This window comes from Vespa crabro, chromosome 19 (assembly GCF_910589235.1).
Source record: "Vespa crabro chromosome 19, iyVesCrab1.2, whole genome shotgun sequence".
In the NCBI taxonomy this organism is placed as follows: Eukaryota; Metazoa; Arthropoda; class Insecta; order Hymenoptera; family Vespidae; genus Vespa; species Vespa crabro.
The window spans coordinates 684,051-702,594 of NC_060973.1; the positions used below are offsets into that span (position 1 = coordinate 684,051).

The 18,544-nt window shown below is 26.7% G+C and overlaps 3 protein-coding genes across 8 annotated transcripts; all 3 read left to right on the forward strand.

The window, feature by feature from the left end:
- Window positions 1-448: 448 nt before the first annotated feature.
- On the forward strand, window positions 449-9,082 carry LOC124430664 (DNA-binding protein RFX2). 6 transcript variants are annotated; one of them, XM_046977576.1, is made up of 17 exons: window positions 449-471; window positions 652-880; window positions 2,638-2,928; window positions 3,221-3,413; window positions 3,744-3,788; window positions 4,131-4,236; window positions 4,308-4,407; window positions 4,489-4,650; window positions 6,353-6,484; window positions 6,765-6,946; window positions 7,034-7,504; window positions 7,665-7,786; window positions 7,872-7,969; window positions 8,085-8,240; window positions 8,333-8,689; window positions 8,783-8,834; window positions 8,918-9,082. In XM_046977576.1, exons 1-17 carry the CDS (start codon window positions 464-466, stop codon window positions 8,959-8,961), a joined length of 2,748 nt encoding a protein of 915 aa, XP_046833532.1. In that variant the 5' UTR covers window positions 449-463; the 3' UTR covers window positions 8,962-9,082. The 6 variants fall into 6 exon arrangements, with proteins under 6 accessions (XP_046833532.1, XP_046833533.1, XP_046833534.1 ...); XM_046977577.1 differs by having other exon boundaries at window positions 3,233-3,413; XM_046977578.1 differs by lacking the exon at window positions 3,744-3,788.
- Window positions 9,083-13,466: 4,384 nt separating this feature from the next.
- On the forward strand, window positions 13,467-16,732 carry LOC124430665 (traB domain-containing protein). The gene is made up of 8 exons (XM_046977583.1): window positions 13,467-13,603; window positions 14,266-14,611; window positions 15,061-15,266; window positions 15,343-15,457; window positions 15,537-15,673; window positions 15,757-16,166; window positions 16,262-16,397; window positions 16,539-16,732. Exons 2-8 carry the CDS (start codon window positions 14,296-14,298, stop codon window positions 16,584-16,586), a joined length of 1,368 nt encoding a protein of 455 aa, XP_046833539.1. The 5' UTR covers window positions 13,467-13,603; window positions 14,266-14,295; the 3' UTR covers window positions 16,587-16,732.
- Window positions 16,589-17,347, forward strand: LOC124430771 (histone-lysine N-methyltransferase SETMAR). The gene has a single exon (XM_046977778.1). It carries the CDS (start codon window positions 16,589-16,591, stop codon window positions 17,345-17,347), a length of 759 nt encoding a protein of 252 aa, XP_046833734.1.
- The last annotated feature ends 1,197 nt before the right edge of the window (window positions 17,348-18,544 follow it).

Consider the following 18,544-nt stretch of genomic DNA (forward strand, 5'->3'; position numbering starts at 1 on the left):
TTCTATAGGATAAATCAATTATTATTAAATATATATATATATATATATATATATATATATATATATATATATCTGTTGCATACAGAAAAGAGATTATTTTTGCAACTTGTAAGCATATATGAACATGTAGTTCGAAGGATTAAAAATTCTCTTCATAGAAATTATCTTAATATCATATTTCGTTAATGGAGATAACAATATGTGTTATATGCAAAAATAAAAAGAAACAAAACTAGATTTTAGGTTGTAGGTTTGACGGGTTCAAGTAAAATCGAGCAACTCCTCGATCGACTAGCGCGATAAGAACTGAGCATGCGTGCAGTTATCTCACTATCGGCTTAAGAGATACTAAGAACCCTATTTAAATGTTATCAAACGAAGATTAAATATATAGAGAGTAAAGTAATCACTTATCTTCAAAAATGGATATTATTATAATTATAATAGAAATTAAAGAAAACATATGATAAGGTAAGCTGCATATTTGTCAAGGAATTTATACATTAATTACTAATTTACTTGCTAACGTAATTATTTAATATAATATTATATATAATGAAAAGTTTTAAGATAAATCTATATTATATAATATAACAAGATTAATTGACAGAAAAATGCAAACTTCCTTAATTATAATTTCTTTCTGAAAAGATGGTGTTTAAAAAATATCAAAAAGAAAAAGGCGAAGGAGAAAGAAAACGCCAGTTACACTCCTGGTCATGACGCGGTCAGTGATGCCGTAGCCAAGGCGACCACAGCAGCAGACAACCGACACTCCAACCATCAGACAACAAATATACAAATTTTGTCGGAGTGTGTTACTCCGATTTTTTCTCCTCTTTGGTGCCTTCACCGTCTGTGCAGTTCTGTGGAACGACAGGTACGGTTTTCCTTCCTCGCAAAAAAACCATTTCGAATACGCAATAGGATACGTTCGGTCGCGCAAGTGCGTCCGGGCGTTGTGGTTGAAAGTTCACGCCATTCATGAAGACAGGTGAGCAAAATGAAAGATAAAGTCGGTGCTCTATGCTTCCTGTTCTTCTAAACACAATATTTTCAAATCGTCATATAATATTTCGCAGTTTCTGTAAATGCCGACAAAACATGCTTTTGCGGATTTACGTTTGTACTCGTCTTGTCGATTACAAGACTTAAATCTTAATATTTCTGAAATTTTATTTATTATCTAATATAAATTTATTTATGTATAACAGTATAAATATTAAAAAGACTTAATATAAATAATTTTTTTTAATGAATTGTATATGTAAAATTAAAATGTAATACATTACCATATTACATTATGACCTTTTTTTAATATAAGATTAAAGAAAATCTATCTTCTTTTTTGCTATTAATCCTAGAAATTATTATATTGGTATAGATAAATTCAAAGAAAAATTGTTTTATTACATTCTCTTACAACTTATGCATTAGTAAATTTATTATATACTTTTGTAGATAAAAAATTTGAAGATGTTCTAATTAAAAAGGGATCACTAATCATACCATTAAATTCATTGGAATATAAAATATAGTTATATTATTTGAGAACTCTTAATAATACTTTTTCACAATAGAATGCAATACATGAATGATATAGGTTTCATTAATCTATAGTTAATAAAGTAATTTTACTTTTAATAAAACATTGATTAACAAAAAAAATATGTTATTATATTATTTAACTAATAGAAAAGTTTATAATGTTTCATTGAAAAACTTTTTTGCATATAAGATGTATTTAATATCTATTACTTTTAATCTATGTTGGAATAAGCGAAGAATGAAATCTATCAGGATAATGCTCCCTAATTATTTCCATGATGTAAATTTTTCCTCTGATAGATTCAATACCTTTCACATAGATCGTCTGTTCAGTCACGCGTACAGTGCATTTTATTTCCACTCCCTCTATTTTCTTCCCCTTGATACTTTGTGTTTGGTACCTGCTCCCCCAACAGGTACGCGTTACCGATACATTTTACCGTGTGCACGTTATAATAGAAATGACGTGTCCTGTTCATATTGCAAGCTTTTCAAGGCTTCCCTTTGATCTTAGGATTATCGGGGATACACACATAAAAAAACGAAAGATATTGCGAATGATTGTTATATCGCATAGGTTAGAATGATGAATTCGTGTATGGTTGTCTCTATTAAACATTCTCCCTATATAAAAGGTATCTTTCATTACATATACACATGCGTATTTATTTATGATATTAATGATGAAGGAGCATAAGTTTATATTTACATTTAATATATTGTTTATCGTGTTGTTGTCATATTTTCAACATTTCTGGACTTTTAACGAACAGTTAAATTATAAACTCTTTCAAATCATATGAACAAGTTTTTAAATGCCAACAATATGCCTAATATCTTTTAAATTATTTATTAATTTTTTTAATGTGCATTATTCTTTAGAAAATTTATATTACACTATGAATGACTCAAATGGAATATTACAAGTATAAAGTTAAATACTGTTTTTTGTATATTGTTACCATATAATTAGAATTGATATGAAAGAGTGGTAGATCATTTTAAACGTTTTTGTATCAAGTAAATTAGATATTATTGACATTTAAAAGGGAACATATGTATGTTGATATCATAGATTCATCTCTTCAGAAGCAGGGAGGTGGTGGTGATACGGTGGGTGCAGAGGGAAGTCTAGCATCAATTGCCATGACTACAACAGGAGCCCAGTATGCCCTCACAGCATCCACCGGAGCTAATGGCAGTGGGGGTAGCTCTACTACAGTGGGGGTGGAGCCTAAATCAAGCGTTGTTGTTGTGACTACTTCCAGTTCCAGTGGTGGTGCTAATGTAGCTCAAACTCAATCTACCAGAGGCCAACAGCTTATCACTGTAGTTACCAGTCCTGATCCTTCAAGTCCAAGTAATTTACAGCCCATACAGGTATATAATATATCTTTATTATTCTATATTACCACAAATCATAAGTATTAATTATAACTTCCTACTTTTAAAAAATGAAAAATCATTATGTTTGATAGAAAACATGTTTACAAAGTAAAATATTAGTAATAATTATTTTAACATTGGATAATAATACTTCATATACTTGAATTGTATCAATTGTTAATGATAATGTGTCGTTTTCAAAACATTTTGATTCCTATATCCAAATAAATCTAATAAATAAAACCAGGTGGTCTTGAGAACATGCATACTATAAATAATACTTTAGTTGTTGGTTCAGGATCCACTTGAAACAGCTGCAGATTCTTCCAATGGCTCAACAGGTACCTCAGCACATGTTACAGCACAAGTAGTGGTCAATACTACTCATTCTGGTCAGCATACATTTGTTGATAGTGACACTGCATCTACATCTGCTGGCACTATTGTCAGTGGTTCTCCTCATTATATAACAGTTACAGGTACTTATAGGATACAATACCTTTCATTTAGCATGTGTTATAATTTAAGAGCAGATTGACATTCCTTTTTTATATTTTTGATATATAATCTTATAAATTGATTTGGTATTGCTACTATTTGGTACCATCAGAGAAAAATCTACAATATGGATATAATTTAATTATGTCATAGAGATTTAATGAATTTAAATGTATAACAAAGGATTGGTCATAATAATGCATGCTAAAAAGTAGATGGATTAATTTGAAAAGATATAGAATTTGAGTAGACATTTGGCCCTTTCCATGCTGCTGAAAAACATGCCTTCTGTTCTACTCTGACCACATTAGACACCAGTGATTCACCATCCTACGCATCCCTCACAACGACAGTAGGTGAGGGCAGATATAATCACCATGCCTTTTACCCTGGTTTACAATATTTTTATACTAATAAATAATATATTGTTTTGAAGTTTTTGATTCATTTGTTTATTTTTGCAAATAGGTTTCACTTAATATTATATATAGTAAGAATTACATGGTGCTATAATGATTATTTTATATATATATAAATATATATATATATATATATATATATATATATATATATAATGTATATATGTATATATTTAATATATACATATATTCTACAAATCTATACAGAAACGCTATACTTAGTAGTAATAGGAAACTAACTAGATTGTTCTTACAATGTAAAAATGGTATTTGTTTCAGTATCTGGGGAAGCAGAAGCAGTGGGGTCCGAATCAGTGTCCCATCCAACCTATGTTCAATATGTTGAGGGGGATGGTTCTACGTATATACCGGCGAATAGTCAGATGTAATAATTGAAATATATTTTCATAGTTGCTTTACGCTTGCGTGATATTTTATTTTGTTATATTTTTATAGGACATATCCAGTATATGCCGTAGGAGAGGCTGGTGCAATGTATACACCTGCCTCAAGTCAATATTATACTCCAGCCTCAACACCAGTAACATATGCACAGGTTAATATTTTATTATATTTCCTTTTTTAGAAATTTATTTATTAAGTATTAAGAATATTTAAAAAAAAATTATATATTTAGGTCACAGCACAAGGATCAAATACTACTACTGGACAATTATTATCTCAAGGCAATGGCACTTACTTAATCCAGCAAAGTGTTGTAGATGGTGATCCAACAACACATACACTCATATCTGCTGCAGCTGCTGCTGCTCGAGCTAGTCCACAAACTGAAAATGCGGTAAGATTTTTATTATTGCATGTCAATATTTATCTTTTTGAATTGCTTTTATTTTTTCTTGTTAACTAAGTAAATTTTACGAAATTCTGAATGATTATTGCTACTTAAAAAATGTCTGTATCATATTTTTAGAAGCATGTGGATCTATACTCTGCATGATTGCAGGGTCCAAATAATATTTTATAAAAATCAACAAGTACTCATTGATTAGACATTTGATACAAAATATATCTTTTTATAATTGATTTTATCATAAATATATACCTATTGCACAAGTATTGTTAATAATTTTAAAAATAAACATATAGTAAGATGAGTCATTTTTAAATATTTGTTATCAAAAAAATGTTATCTAACATTGTAGTATAAATATTATACCTTTAAATATGTTCACATATTTGATTTATGAAAAGTATAGAATTTTAGATAAAATTAATACAGTTCAGGATAAAATGATAGCCTACTCAATATTTTTGTCAATTTCTAAATACATATGCATACATATGTTCATTTTGTATTGTATATCATTATGTATTATATATCTCATTATACGTAAACATACCAAAGGTCACTTTTATGAAAAGAAATGTAAACAAAAGCTAAAATCGATGGGACAATATGATAGCACATTTGAGACATTTTCTATTATGTTCAGATCTGGAAACCTATAAAGCCAATCTTGTTGGAAAATCCAATTCTTTTTCGCAATTCGAGCAGCATATTTTGTAATTGTCTATCCATTAGATTTATGTATTTCTGACTGTTCATCTGACCCGAAATGAAGACTTTCCGTGGTATTCAATTTCAGCCTATACTGTTACACTCCGTTTTCACATTTCCCAACGATTTAAAATGCATTGATCTTTCCTTAGATCATAATAATATGAGTGCCAACTCATTTGGCCAAATTGAACTTTTTTCATCATTGAAGATTACTTTTCTCCAATGTTTCTTCCAGTGGATATGCATGTTTGCAAATTCCAAATACTTCTCTCTATGCTGGGATATTAAAGGAAGGCGATTTTTCAATTTTCTATACTTCAAATGGTTGCACTATTGTAAAGCACGTTACACGTTCTTTTTCGTAGTCACAAAACCTGATTTTCTAGCAATTTTCATTGCTGTTCTCTTGCAATTAGAAGTTACTCGCAAAATGACTCACCTTTCACGTATTATTAACGCTCGTGGTCGACAAGTTGACTTCTTCTTTCTATAATTTTCTGAATTTTTCAATAAGTCGTATATTTTACGATTTCTATTAAGAAGTTGTGCAATTTTAGATATAAAATATTTGTATTAGATTAAAATAATGTAATAATTCTGTCTCTTCTTCTCACTTTTATGTAATGCTTTTCTTCTACCCATTTTTTATTAAATTAAAGTAAACACTACTTAGGAATCTTTTACTATCTTAGACAGCTCAGGAACAATTGAAGAAGAATTTGAAATTCACAAATGTCTCAAATGTGTTATCATATTGTCCCATCGATTTTAGCTTTTGTTTACATTTCTTTCCATAGAAGTGACCTTTGGTATGTTTACGTACAATGAGATATATAATATATAATATATGCAAAATATACATATGTATACATGTGTATTCAGGAATCAACAAAAATATTAAGCTATAATTTTATCCTGGACTATATATCTATTAATTTGGGCATTTATCAAGCAATCAGAATGTTGGGTTGTTTGATAGGAGGCTGTGGTTAGCGGGGGTGGCGGGGCATACTTGATCACTGGTAATTCAGGAAGTGCTGCTGTTACCGTGGAAGAAGCAGCAGCTGCAGCAGCAAATATGACGCATGCCACTAGGGTCTCCCAAGCCACAGTAAGCTCTATTGATCCCTAATTCTTAGCTTTCTTATGTATAATGATGTTATGTCAAGCATGTATTTGCTATTGCTGTATAAAGGGTGCTTTTGCTTCATACTAATAATTTTACATTTTTTATTGTACTATTAAAAAGTCAAATAAACTTTAGATTATTTGCATTTTTATATAATGTATCGTTGTTTTCTATTGTCATAGATTTGAATATTTTTGTAGCTTTCAAATGTACTGTACATGTATTCTTTATATTTTATATATTAAATATTTACAAATAACAGGTACATTGGTTGTTGGAGAATTATGAAACTGCAGATGGTGTCTCTCTTCCAAGGTCTACACTTTATAATCATTACTTACGCCATTGTTCTGAAAACAAACTAGATCCAGTAAATGCTGCAAGTTTTGGAAAACTGATAAGATCTGTGTTCTTGGGCTTAAGAACAAGACGGTTAGGTACACGGTGAGGAATATTTGAAAAATATCTTTGTTTTATGAATAACATAAATATATGTATTGTAATATAACATTTTTTTATGAATATTCTTAGAGGGAACTCTAAATATCACTACTACGGAATTCGTGTTAAACCTAGCTCTCCTTTGGTCATGCTGAATGAAGATGGTACATCCCGTCAACAACAAACTACAAATTCTCAAACTAAACGATTTAAATTTGTAAATCAGAAGCCAGATCAAGCATATGAAAGCAATACACATTCAAATACAAACATTTCTTCTAATACCTCTCCACCACAATATCATCAGTATCTTGGTGAAGCAAGTGGTGCAATACCTGAATTTCCAGAAATACTTGTTGGACATGGTTCCTCTTTACCTGAAGACTGTACATTGGAAGATATAGATACTTTTCGTAGCATATACAGAGAACATTGTGAGGCATTTTTAGATGCTGTTCTAAATTTTGAATTTGCAACTGTTGAAAGTCTTTGGAGAGAATTTTGGCGTAGTCAGGATAATAATAATGGTGATGAATGTGAAGAAGAAAAATATTTATCAAAGTAAGTAAACATAATTTTAAAGAAAACATCAAATGAAATATAATAAAAAAATTATATAATATAATAAAAAAAAATATAATATAATAAAAAAAATAATTCATAATATATCTATACAATTCATCGAAATATCTGTACAATAACAAACTCTCTTACTTTACAGGACCAAATTATATCAAATATGTAAATGCTCTGAAGTCCAAGATTTTATCAGGAAAGTAGATTATACATTTTATCAAAACTTAGTGGAAGTACTAATGCCAAATGTACTAAGACCAATACCAAGTATGTTACATAAAACGTTTTTTTTCCTATTATATTTATGATTATGTTTATTATTTCATATTAACAATTATTTTATTTTATGAAGGTTCACTAACGCAGTCTATTCGAAATTTTGCAAAAGGATTAGAATCATGGTTAATTTCTGCCATGGCTGATTGTCCTGAAGAAATGACCCAAATTAAGGTATTACAAAAGATACTAATATTTATTATTATTTTCTTCTTAATTTTTTTAAAAATTATCCAATGAACACAATTAATATATAACTTATAAATCATTAAAATAAGTAATTTTTCAGTTAACAGCTGTCTCTGCTTTTGCTCAAACATTAAGGCGATATACATCATTGAACCATCTTGCTCAAGCTGCACGAGCAGTACTCCAAAATTCTAGTCAAATAAATCAAATGTTGGCTGATCTTAATCGAGTTGATTTTCATAATGTACAGGAACAGGTAAATATTGTGTATTATGTAATATTTTTTATTTTATAATACTTTCTATATCTTTATTATTTTAAGAATATTAAATATTTTTTTTTAATCAGGCATCTTGGGTATGTCAATGTGATTATGGTATGGTGCAACGTTTGGAGGCAGATTTTAAAGTGACACTACAACAGCAAAATTCATTAGAAGATTGGGCTATTTGGCTAAAAAGTGTTGTAACGCAAGTACTCAAACCTTTTGAAGAAAAACCTACTTTTGCTAAAGCTGCACGTCAGTTTTTACTCAAATGGTCTTTCTATAGCTCAATGGTTATTCGTGATCTCACTCTTAGAAGCGCTGCCAGCTTTGGTTCTTTTCATCTTATTAGGTTGTTATATGATGAATATATGTTTTATTTAATTGAACATCAAGTTGCTATAGCTACTGGAACAACACCTATTGCAGTAATGGGAGATGTAAGTGTAAAGAATAACAAAAAGGAAAGCTAATAGATTTATAAATACTCAATATTATTTCTCTTGAAATAAATGGGATTAAATTTATTGCAGAAAAGTCAGAATTGTCCAATAATTAATAATTTTGGAGCAACATCTAATGGCGGTAAGTTTTAATATATTTGATTATTTTTTGAAATTTTATGAGTATAATTATATAAACTTTTGGATAATTATAATTTCTTTCAGATACATCTAATACAAGTCAACCTAAACGTATTAAGTTGAGCTAACTGCGTGCCTACGCTCTTAAGTTCGTGAGTAAAAAGATAGAAGATAAAAAGAGATTATATTTGAAATCATGGCGTGCAATTTTAGTTAAAATAAACGTCATAATCTTATAATCTCATAAAAGATAAAGATTTTGAAGTATTTAGCACGAAAGCATGCAGGCCTATTAAGACACACTAGTCCCGCGAATTATTTTATATAAGAATAAATCATAATTTAACAGAATGTCAGACAACTAAGATTTTTGCATAATATTCATATTGTATACTATTTAAGTAAATTTATTAACAATAAGTGATATAGGAATACACATAATGTAAAGAAATAATGAGAAACAAAATCTTGTCTTATATAATTATAATGACAAGTTTAATTTATTATTAAAGGAAAATGTTTAGTTTGTTAATTTACAAAATCTAGTCGAAACACTAAATGAATGGGACCATGAATTTATCATGTCCTTTTAGCATACGCAAAACTTGTTCGATCCAGTTTTCTTTAAAAAATATGAACATACAATGTGTGAAGTAAAAAAATAGCTTATGATAGAAGAAGCTATATATGTTTTATGAAAATATATATAAGAAGCTATATATATTTTCATATTCATTCATATTCATGAATATTTTGAGGCAAAGAATAAGTCTGGCTTATGAATAATATATCAGATCTTGAAAATCAATAATTTTTGAATAACTGACATGATCTGTTATATTGAAAAATGTTTAATCATTGAGTACGCGATCGCGCTCTTCGCATTTTTAGTATAACAGCAGAGAAACGTTGTCAGCACTCAAATGATTGGTTAAAACAAGTTGCTTTTAATTTATTTTTATTCAAAGAAAACTGAATCAATCAAGTTCAATTAGGTAAACTTCAAGCTATGAAAGGAAAGTGCATGGAAATAAAAGATGGTGGAAAAGTAGATTGTTACATGAATGAAGTTCTCTGTGCACAGTTTTTTGAATAATCTTCTATGATTCACGAAATCCGCCCTGTCGATGGTGTTGTCAAAATATTCCTACAGGAAGAGAAGTAAATTAGATAATTAAGATAGTATAAACATACATACATGTTTTAGATATGTCCTAATATGCATATTTTTTAATGCGATTTATTAATTGTACATCGAGCATCACGATTTTGTTGAAAGATATCTATTAAAACCCATTCACATTCTCTTGGTATATTTAAACGAATAGTACAAAATGCTGATAAGTGTAGATGAAACAGAGCAACGCGATCGTTTTAATTTACTAAAAGAATAGAATGTGGTATCAAATCTATATGTATATATATTTTATATATATATAGATTTGGGTCCTATCCAATATATATATATACATATATATATATCAATAACTTGGCTTGTAAGAAGTACATGTCTGTTGAACTATGGATAACTACAAAGTGTAATGAATAGGCACTATTGGTGTCTTCAAGCATTCTATGCATTTAAATTATTTGAAATTATAATTAAGATAAATGTCAGTAAATATATGTTTTGTATTTGTCGACACACAAGTGTCTTTTTGCTGTATAATAGAATAATAGGTATAAGTGAGTATTTTGAAATTGATGTTATATTTTGCTTGTTTACGTATTATTTTGAAGAGATAAATTAAGATAAATGAACAATTCCAAATATTTTATGTATGTAGTATGATTTTTATTTTCATCAAATAAGAAGTATAGATACTGCTTTCATATACTGCTTTTCAAGATCGTGTTTGTTATTATAAATGACATATTGACTTAGCATATACATACAAGAGGGTATATAAGTACAAAAATAATGCTTACTATTTATTAAGTAATCAACATTATTATTCGTAAAGTGCTTGAAAATTTTAAATATGATTGGTTTTTAAATTAATAGATCTTTGTTTTTATACAGCTTTGCATTAATAATATTTTATCCTTTTTTAAGTAAATTTAATTCTATTTCAATTATTATAATATAACAAGAAATTACACAATTTCTTCAGTACTATGTTAATTTTTTTTTTTTTTTAATTTCGAAACTCAATATATCTTATTTTAGTTAGCAACATTGCCTTAATTTACAATAAATTTTTGCATATGTATCTTTTCCAAATTATTTAATGAGTATCGAAAATTATATAAAAGAAAAAATAATCAGTATATAAATATAATTGGTATTATTCATGTTTATAACAAAAGTTAAAAAGCTATTATTTTAATGATTTGTTTTATTACATTCCTTTTTATTACGATATTTTTTTATTTGGCCTTATACTCAAAGTTCATAAATATTTTAAATAAATTAAGTGAAAATTATTGTCTGCAATATGTTATGTGACATAACTAATGATAAAACTTTATATCCATCCATCTTTAGTATTATTCAATATATATATAGCTGGATGAGATAGACAATAATATTTCTATTAATTTAATTAATAATTCTTATAAAATTTCCATTAGTTGAATTTTCTTACTTACGTTACATGTATTTCGCTTTGCAAATTATAGGTCAAGTTTTAATTCTATAAATAAAAATATTCAGTTACAAGTTTTTAAAAATTAATTTATATAAATTACCTCATTTTTCATTGATTATTTTTCATCTTTTGAAGAAAAAAGAAAAAACAAAATAATTGAATTTCCGGGATGTTTATTTTCAGCTAATATATTTTTTTTTTACTACTTCACGAATATTAGGAAGTGCTGAAATTTTGAAAGATATTCTCTTACTGCAACATTCATGAAGAACATTACTATACACACTAAGTGCATTATAATGTATCCTGTATAATATTATGTATAAAATAATGATGTTAATACTTGCCAAGTTTTATGGACATTTTCTTATAAGTATTGGTAGTTACTATTTTATATGTAAAGCGAATTTTTTCACCTATAATCAAATAATATGATTTTATGCGTGGCTTATCATGCAATGAATGAATACTTAGAAATTTCAGTTCAGTATGAGAAAAAACAAACTTTATTTTAATCGACTTTCAAACATACGAAGATACATACTTTTAAAAACAAACTAGATGTTTGGCTGAACATGGTGCCTTTATTTTATAAAAGAAGAAACATAATTAAGAATTTTTTTACCATATCATAATTATATAAATAATTCTGCAATTTTTAAAAACGATTGACCAACAAATATAAAAATATTTCCTTTTAAATTTTGTAGATTGCATGATAATCTCATCGTTTATTATAACTTTAATTAGAGAAAAATATTAAGCTTCTTTTCTAATAATTATTGGAAAAAAATTGTTTCAAGGAAAGCAGAAAATTACATTACTACAATGAAATAATATTATAAATGATTGCAAGCTTTTCATACAAATATATCTTCCAATTTCTAATTTATCCTACTTATGTTCATAACTAAAAGGTACTAAATATGGATTTTAATATTATATTGCGATATTTGGATAGTAGTATGAATAAAAATAAGGTATATCTATTTATTGTATAGAATCAATGCATAACTAGTCAAACTTCTTAGACATAAGCTATGAAACAGGGATTGAGTATTACATGCAGTACATCGATGATAGATTGTGCATACAATATTTATGCGACTGAAAAGAACAAATATTTCTATGATTATGAGCTTATAAATATAAAACTTATAGATACTTATACCATAGATACTTATGTGTAACTATTATAAGAACTGCTTTATCAAAAATTTCAATTTCCATTATTATAAACATAAAATATGTAACATGTCTATGGAGATATAAAAAAGTGCATCAGTATAATCTTATTCAAAATGGAAAGATATATATCAATACTGTGAAATTCCATTTCACAGTATTTTGTTTGAAATATATCAAAGTATAAAATACAACTACTAACATCTTATGCACTATCCTATATCTCTCTTAGGCTGTTTCAATACTGAAATAATTTTGCATTTTTATGTTTGAAGTTTAAAAATATTATCAAATATAGCTTCTTTGCGATTAAGCTAATACATGATCAAAATCAATACTGTTTCCTCCGTTGCGAAATAAGTGAAATGGCCTTAAACTTTTCCAATTTAAAACGTAAAAGAATTTGCTGCGTTGTTAAAGTGGGCTTTGAAAAGAAAGAGAAAATTATGGAATAAACTGAAAACAAGAAAAACAATGGAACCGTTTTTCTCTTATGACATATAGAAAATATTTTGATACCTTCAAAGTTGCACAAAACAAGAATCATTCATTACTGCTTAAATAAGATTATTTTTACTGAATGTTGCTTGAAATGACAACTTATTATGTATGAGATATAAAGAACTCTAAGAATTGTGTGAATGTGTGGATCACAAAAACTAAATAATAAATATATGTTTAAAACTTATATACAAATTAAATCTTGTTAAAGAATCAAATCCCTGTAGCTAATTTCATATTTACGCCTGTTTGTCTAAAATATAATTAATTTCATTATATTAATTTGATATATATCCTATACATTATATTTTTTTTTAATTAGGTATAATTAATTGTTTAAAAATCATTCATTCAAATTATTTTATTTAATAAAGTAACATGTACTTTTATAGATATTACAGGCACATTAGAAGTATTGAGACATTGGTTTTCTCTTTTTATTGAATGGTTGAGGTTATATGTCGATCTTACATTTGTAGTGTACATTGAACAGGTATTAGCTTTTGTACAATTTGTCTAAGACAATATAGAATAAATAATTTACTATTTAGAATTATTAAATGTATATATTTATACGAGTATGTTTAATTATACATTTTATAATTTTTAAATAAAGAATACGTTCTTTCGTTTATGAAAAATAATTAAACAGATGTCAGTAGAATTTTAGGTTAACGTATATTATACTAGTGTTTCAATATTAGCATAGATATTTTATATGGTATCTTTAATAATTTTTTAATCTAAGAGTTCTTTAAGAAAATTTTTTATCATTATTTGAATATTTCAATTTACTTTTAAATTGTTTTATAAAGGAAAAGTGTTAACATACGCATAACAAAATATTGTGTCACATCACATATTTAAGACTCACTAAATATTTTACACAATGTAAAATATTTTTCCATTAATAGATGATTTAATAAATTATACATATATGTTTTAATCATTTTATGTAATATATGATTACTAGTTGCTTGACAAATATTTTGTACAATTATATTTTCCTTTATCTTTTATATACATATATATAATTTTTTAGTTATTAATACATATATATATATATATATATATATATATATATATATATATATATATATTATTTTTATTAAATCTTGTCAATAATAAGATTGAATAATTAGAACTATTTTTTAGTTATTATATACTTCAATTATCAAGTACGAGATGACATCAGAAATTGGTAAGTTTGTTGAAACTTTGGTAAAAGATGAACAAAAAGATTTAGTATCATCTGTAGAAGATAAACATGTTGGTGTAATAAATAAAAGAGAAGATATTGGAGTTCAGCCTTTGTCTAATGTTAAAAATATTACCAAGGACTTACTTCTAATTGAATCAGAAAAAGATGGTATAACAGCCCAAGAATCTGTGATGAAATTTCCTACTTTAACAAATACAACTGAACCATTGAATATTAATTCTATTGATAACAATAATAGAAAAAATATTGAATGTTCAGATAGTAATATAATTGTTAATGGTTAGTATGACTATTTTAATTTAAACTATATTGTAATATTACATGAATAAGTTGTAAAATAACAATAATAAAACATCTTCGCGCTTAAAATTTGATTATCTTATTTGTATGCATTGGATTTAATAAAATATATTTAATGGTTATGTTGGCAAATTCTATAAACAGTGATTTGAGATAAGTAGTACTTTAAGGTTTCAAAGAAATAATATAAGACTTCTTTAATTCAATTAATCAATCATATACAAAGCATTACTACTTGAGTTGATGGATGAAACTGTAATCATTAATATAGTAATAAGTTAGTGAATTCAAAATGCCATCATATTGTAGAAATAAACGAAAAATTAAAAAATATAAAGGTAGTTTTATTAGTATATAGTGATTTTTTGTCTTTGGAAAAATTAAGAAATGTCAGTGTATGTATTGTTTTTTAAATTTTCTGTATTCAGAATATAATATGATCGACATAGATCGAGCTATTGAGAATAGCGATACTCAAACAGGATCTGTTAATTCATCTGTACAAGAATATAATGCTGATATTGATAATCAATTACCAGAAACTGTTACACTACTTAGAACACCAAATGGTGGAAAACTATATTTGGTAGGAACAGCACATTTTAGTATTGAAAGTCAAAATGATGTATCAAAGGTATGGAAAGTAAATATATTTTGTTTTCATTTTGCTCATTCTATAGATCTGTGCATATAGAACTTTATAATTGCAGATAATACAAGCTGTACAGCCTCATATAGTTGTTGTTGAACTATGTAGAGCTAGGATTGGTATATTACAGCTCGATGAACAAGTAATGTATCATTATGCAAAACATCTGAATCTTCGTAAGTTTTCTGTATGCTATTACCCAAATGGGATTTTTCACATCTTTATATAAAATCAATTAATTATATATATTTTTAGAAAGCATTCAGGGTACTTTTAAGGAGTATGGCTTATATAATGGATTACTAAATATTCTCTTACTAAAGATGGTTGCTCATATCACTAAAGAACTTGGAATGGCACCTGGGGGAGAGTTCCGCAGAGCTTTCGAGGAGGTATGTTGTCAGACACGTGTATATTAATATAGATAAAATTTTTAAGATCCTTAGACAAATATAAAAACAAATATTAATCTTAGGCAAAAAAAGTTCCATATTGTATGTTTTACATGGGAGATCGTCCAATAGATATAACCATTCAACGTACAGTACGATTTTTATCTTGGTGGCAAACAATAAAATTAGTATGGCATTTAATAAAGATAAAAGATCCAATTAGTAAAAAGGACGTAGAATTATGTAAACAAAAAGCTTATTTAGATGAAATGGTTGCTAAAATGAGTGGAGAGTTTCCTGTATTAGGGGAAGTTTTTATTAAAGAACGAGATATCTATTTAACACATTCTCTTCAATTGGCTTGTTTACCTGAATATACGTCTAAGGGTTTGGAGCCAACAAGAGTTGTTGGCGTTGTTGGCTTGGGTCATATACCAGGCATTGTTGATAATTGGGGTAAAGTTCAACCTTCTGATATACCACCTATCATGAGGTATATAATGGTCATGTAATAATTTAAAAACTTAAGTTTATTTTTTTTAATATAAACCTCTAAATATGATTTATTTAAAAATTTTTATTTTTCAGTATACCACCATTATCATTATCAAGTAAAATATTAAAATTTACATTTAAAGCATCTTTAATAGGTGCTGTAATTTATGTAGGATATAAAATTATACCACTAGATTCTATCAAGTCATCGGTACAGGGACTTTTAAAGGTTAGTGCAGAAAATTAAAATAATATTTCATTTCCATATTTCTATACCGTGAAAAAAGGAGGATTTTCATTCAAAGATAATTTTCTTTTTTTTATGCTGCTTCTCTTTCTTTTTCTCTCACTTTTTTTCTTACTCTTGAAGAATCTATCATCTTTCTTTGGATTTTATATTGATATAAACATATGGTAAGCATGAACTTCGATCTTTGTGTAGATGAATATACTCATGATATACCTGGTGTCATGTATGTAACTAATAACATACCTGGTCCAGGTATAAATGTGGATGATTTTGAATCTGTATTTACATCAGGTTGTTCATGTACACTTGAATGCTCAAAGTGTACTTGCACTCGTGGTTCTGCTAATTATATAAATGATTGTATTGTCGAAGAAAAATTATCAGTACCAATTTTAGAATGTAATCCTTATTGTATGTGCAATCAGAATTGTGGTAACAGATTGGTACAACGTGGTCCATTAAATAGTCTTCAAGTAATAAATACTGCTAAAAAAGGTTTAGGTCTTATAACAACGACATTAATAAGGAAAGGGCAATTCATTTGTGAATATGCTGGTGAAATAATAAGCATAGATGAAGCACGACGCAGGGTTGAAGCTAATAAAAATGATAATAGTATGAATTATGTTCTTGTAGTCTCTGAACATATAGGAGAGAAGATAATTGTAACTTGTGTAGATCCAAAGTATTTTGGCAATATTGGAAGGTATAGTAATCATAGCTGCCAGCCAAATGCTAATCTTGTACCTGTCAGAGTTGAAAGTGTTGCACCACGATTATGCTTATTTGCATCTCAAGATATAGAAAGTGGAGAAGAAATTACTTTTAATTATGCCAGTGGAGTGATTTCTGACCGTCATTTAAGTGACACACCCTGTTATTGTGGTTTCAGTAATTGTTTAGGTTATTTACCACATAACCCTATTTAAAGTATGCAAAATAGTCTTTTAATAGAACATTATAAATATCATTAAAAATAATTGTCACAGATTCAATTGTACTTTGTAAATCAATCATAATTAAACGGACATATAAAATATGTGAATTATTTTCGTGAAACTTTTAACATTTTTATTAAAAGTTTAATATTTAAGCAAATATTGTGAAAATCTTTTTTTCTATACAATTTGAAAGATTTCTTATTTAAATGAAAACTTATTATCAATTTAAATAGAATTAGTTTCAGTTTTATAGTATATAAATTAACAACAAATATTTTTTTCTTATTAAACAAAAGTACCGTTTCAACAATGTTAATCTATAAAAACTTTATTTTTTATTTTTGTATTTTGTTTTTAATTATGTAATAATGAAACTGTTGATAATTCATACATGGTTTTTCTGTTAATATATGTTTTGTTAATCTGTAGTAATTATTTTTATTATAATTTATTTAAATATAGTTATTATATATCAGAAATAAATTCTTTCTAAAATTTATTGTTATATAAAACTTTATATGTAACTTAAGTCAGTATATAAGATAATTTGTATAAATAATTGTTATCAAAATATATTTTAATAGCAATGAGATAAATTTTACAAAAATGCTATATTACCGAAATTTATGTCTTAAAAATATATTCTTTTACTTTATTTTTAACGTGGTAAAATTAATCTCTTTATAAAATAATATAACTATTTATCAAATAAAATTGTTATTAATTAATGAATATTCCTTAATAGTTACATTATTCAGAAATGATAACAAATTAATTATTTGTTTGCAGGTAAATGTTTATTTTAATCTTATTAATATCTTATATTAATTTTTATTAATATTAATTAAAATTTAATATATAATTACAAAACAAATAATTCTGTATCATTTGCAGTGTTATATTGTAACATTTTTTTAATATAATTTTAATTAAGTCGATTATACATATTATTGTAAAATCTTTAAAGGACTAAATACTTGGTTTTGCATATATGTTCCTAACTTATAATATTACTTTACATTTAATATTTTAATAAATATTTCCTTATTTCTTTTACATTTTTTAAATATAGTATATGCGTGCACATGCATCTCATAAATCCTACTTGCTGGCAAGTTAATGTATAAGTTGTGACAGTGTGTATAATATCTGATAATGAATTTTGAAACATAAATAAAAGGATTA

Coding starts and splice junctions, on each gene's coding strand:
- LOC124430664 (XM_046977576.1), top strand. Junction 7,505..7,664: donor GAAGAAAAATATTTATCAAA/GTAAGTAAACAT, acceptor CTTACTTTACAG/GACCAAATTATATCAAATAT. Junction 7,970..8,084: donor AAGAAATGACCCAAATTAAG/GTATTACAAAAG, acceptor GTAATTTTTCAG/TTAACAGCTGTCTCTGCTTT.
- LOC124430665 (XM_046977583.1), top strand. CDS start 14,296: ATGACATCAGAAATTGGTAAGTTTGTTGAAACTTTGGTAAAAGATGAA. Junction 15,267..15,342: donor GTCAAAATGATGTATCAAAG/GTATGGAAAGTA, acceptor TTATAATTGCAG/ATAATACAAGCTGTACAGCC. Junction 15,674..15,756: donor TCCGCAGAGCTTTCGAGGAG/GTATGTTGTCAG, acceptor TATTAATCTTAG/GCAAAAAAAGTTCCATATTG.
- LOC124430771 (XM_046977778.1), top strand. CDS start 16,589: ATGAACTTCGATCTTTGTGTAGATGAATATACTCATGATATACCTGGT.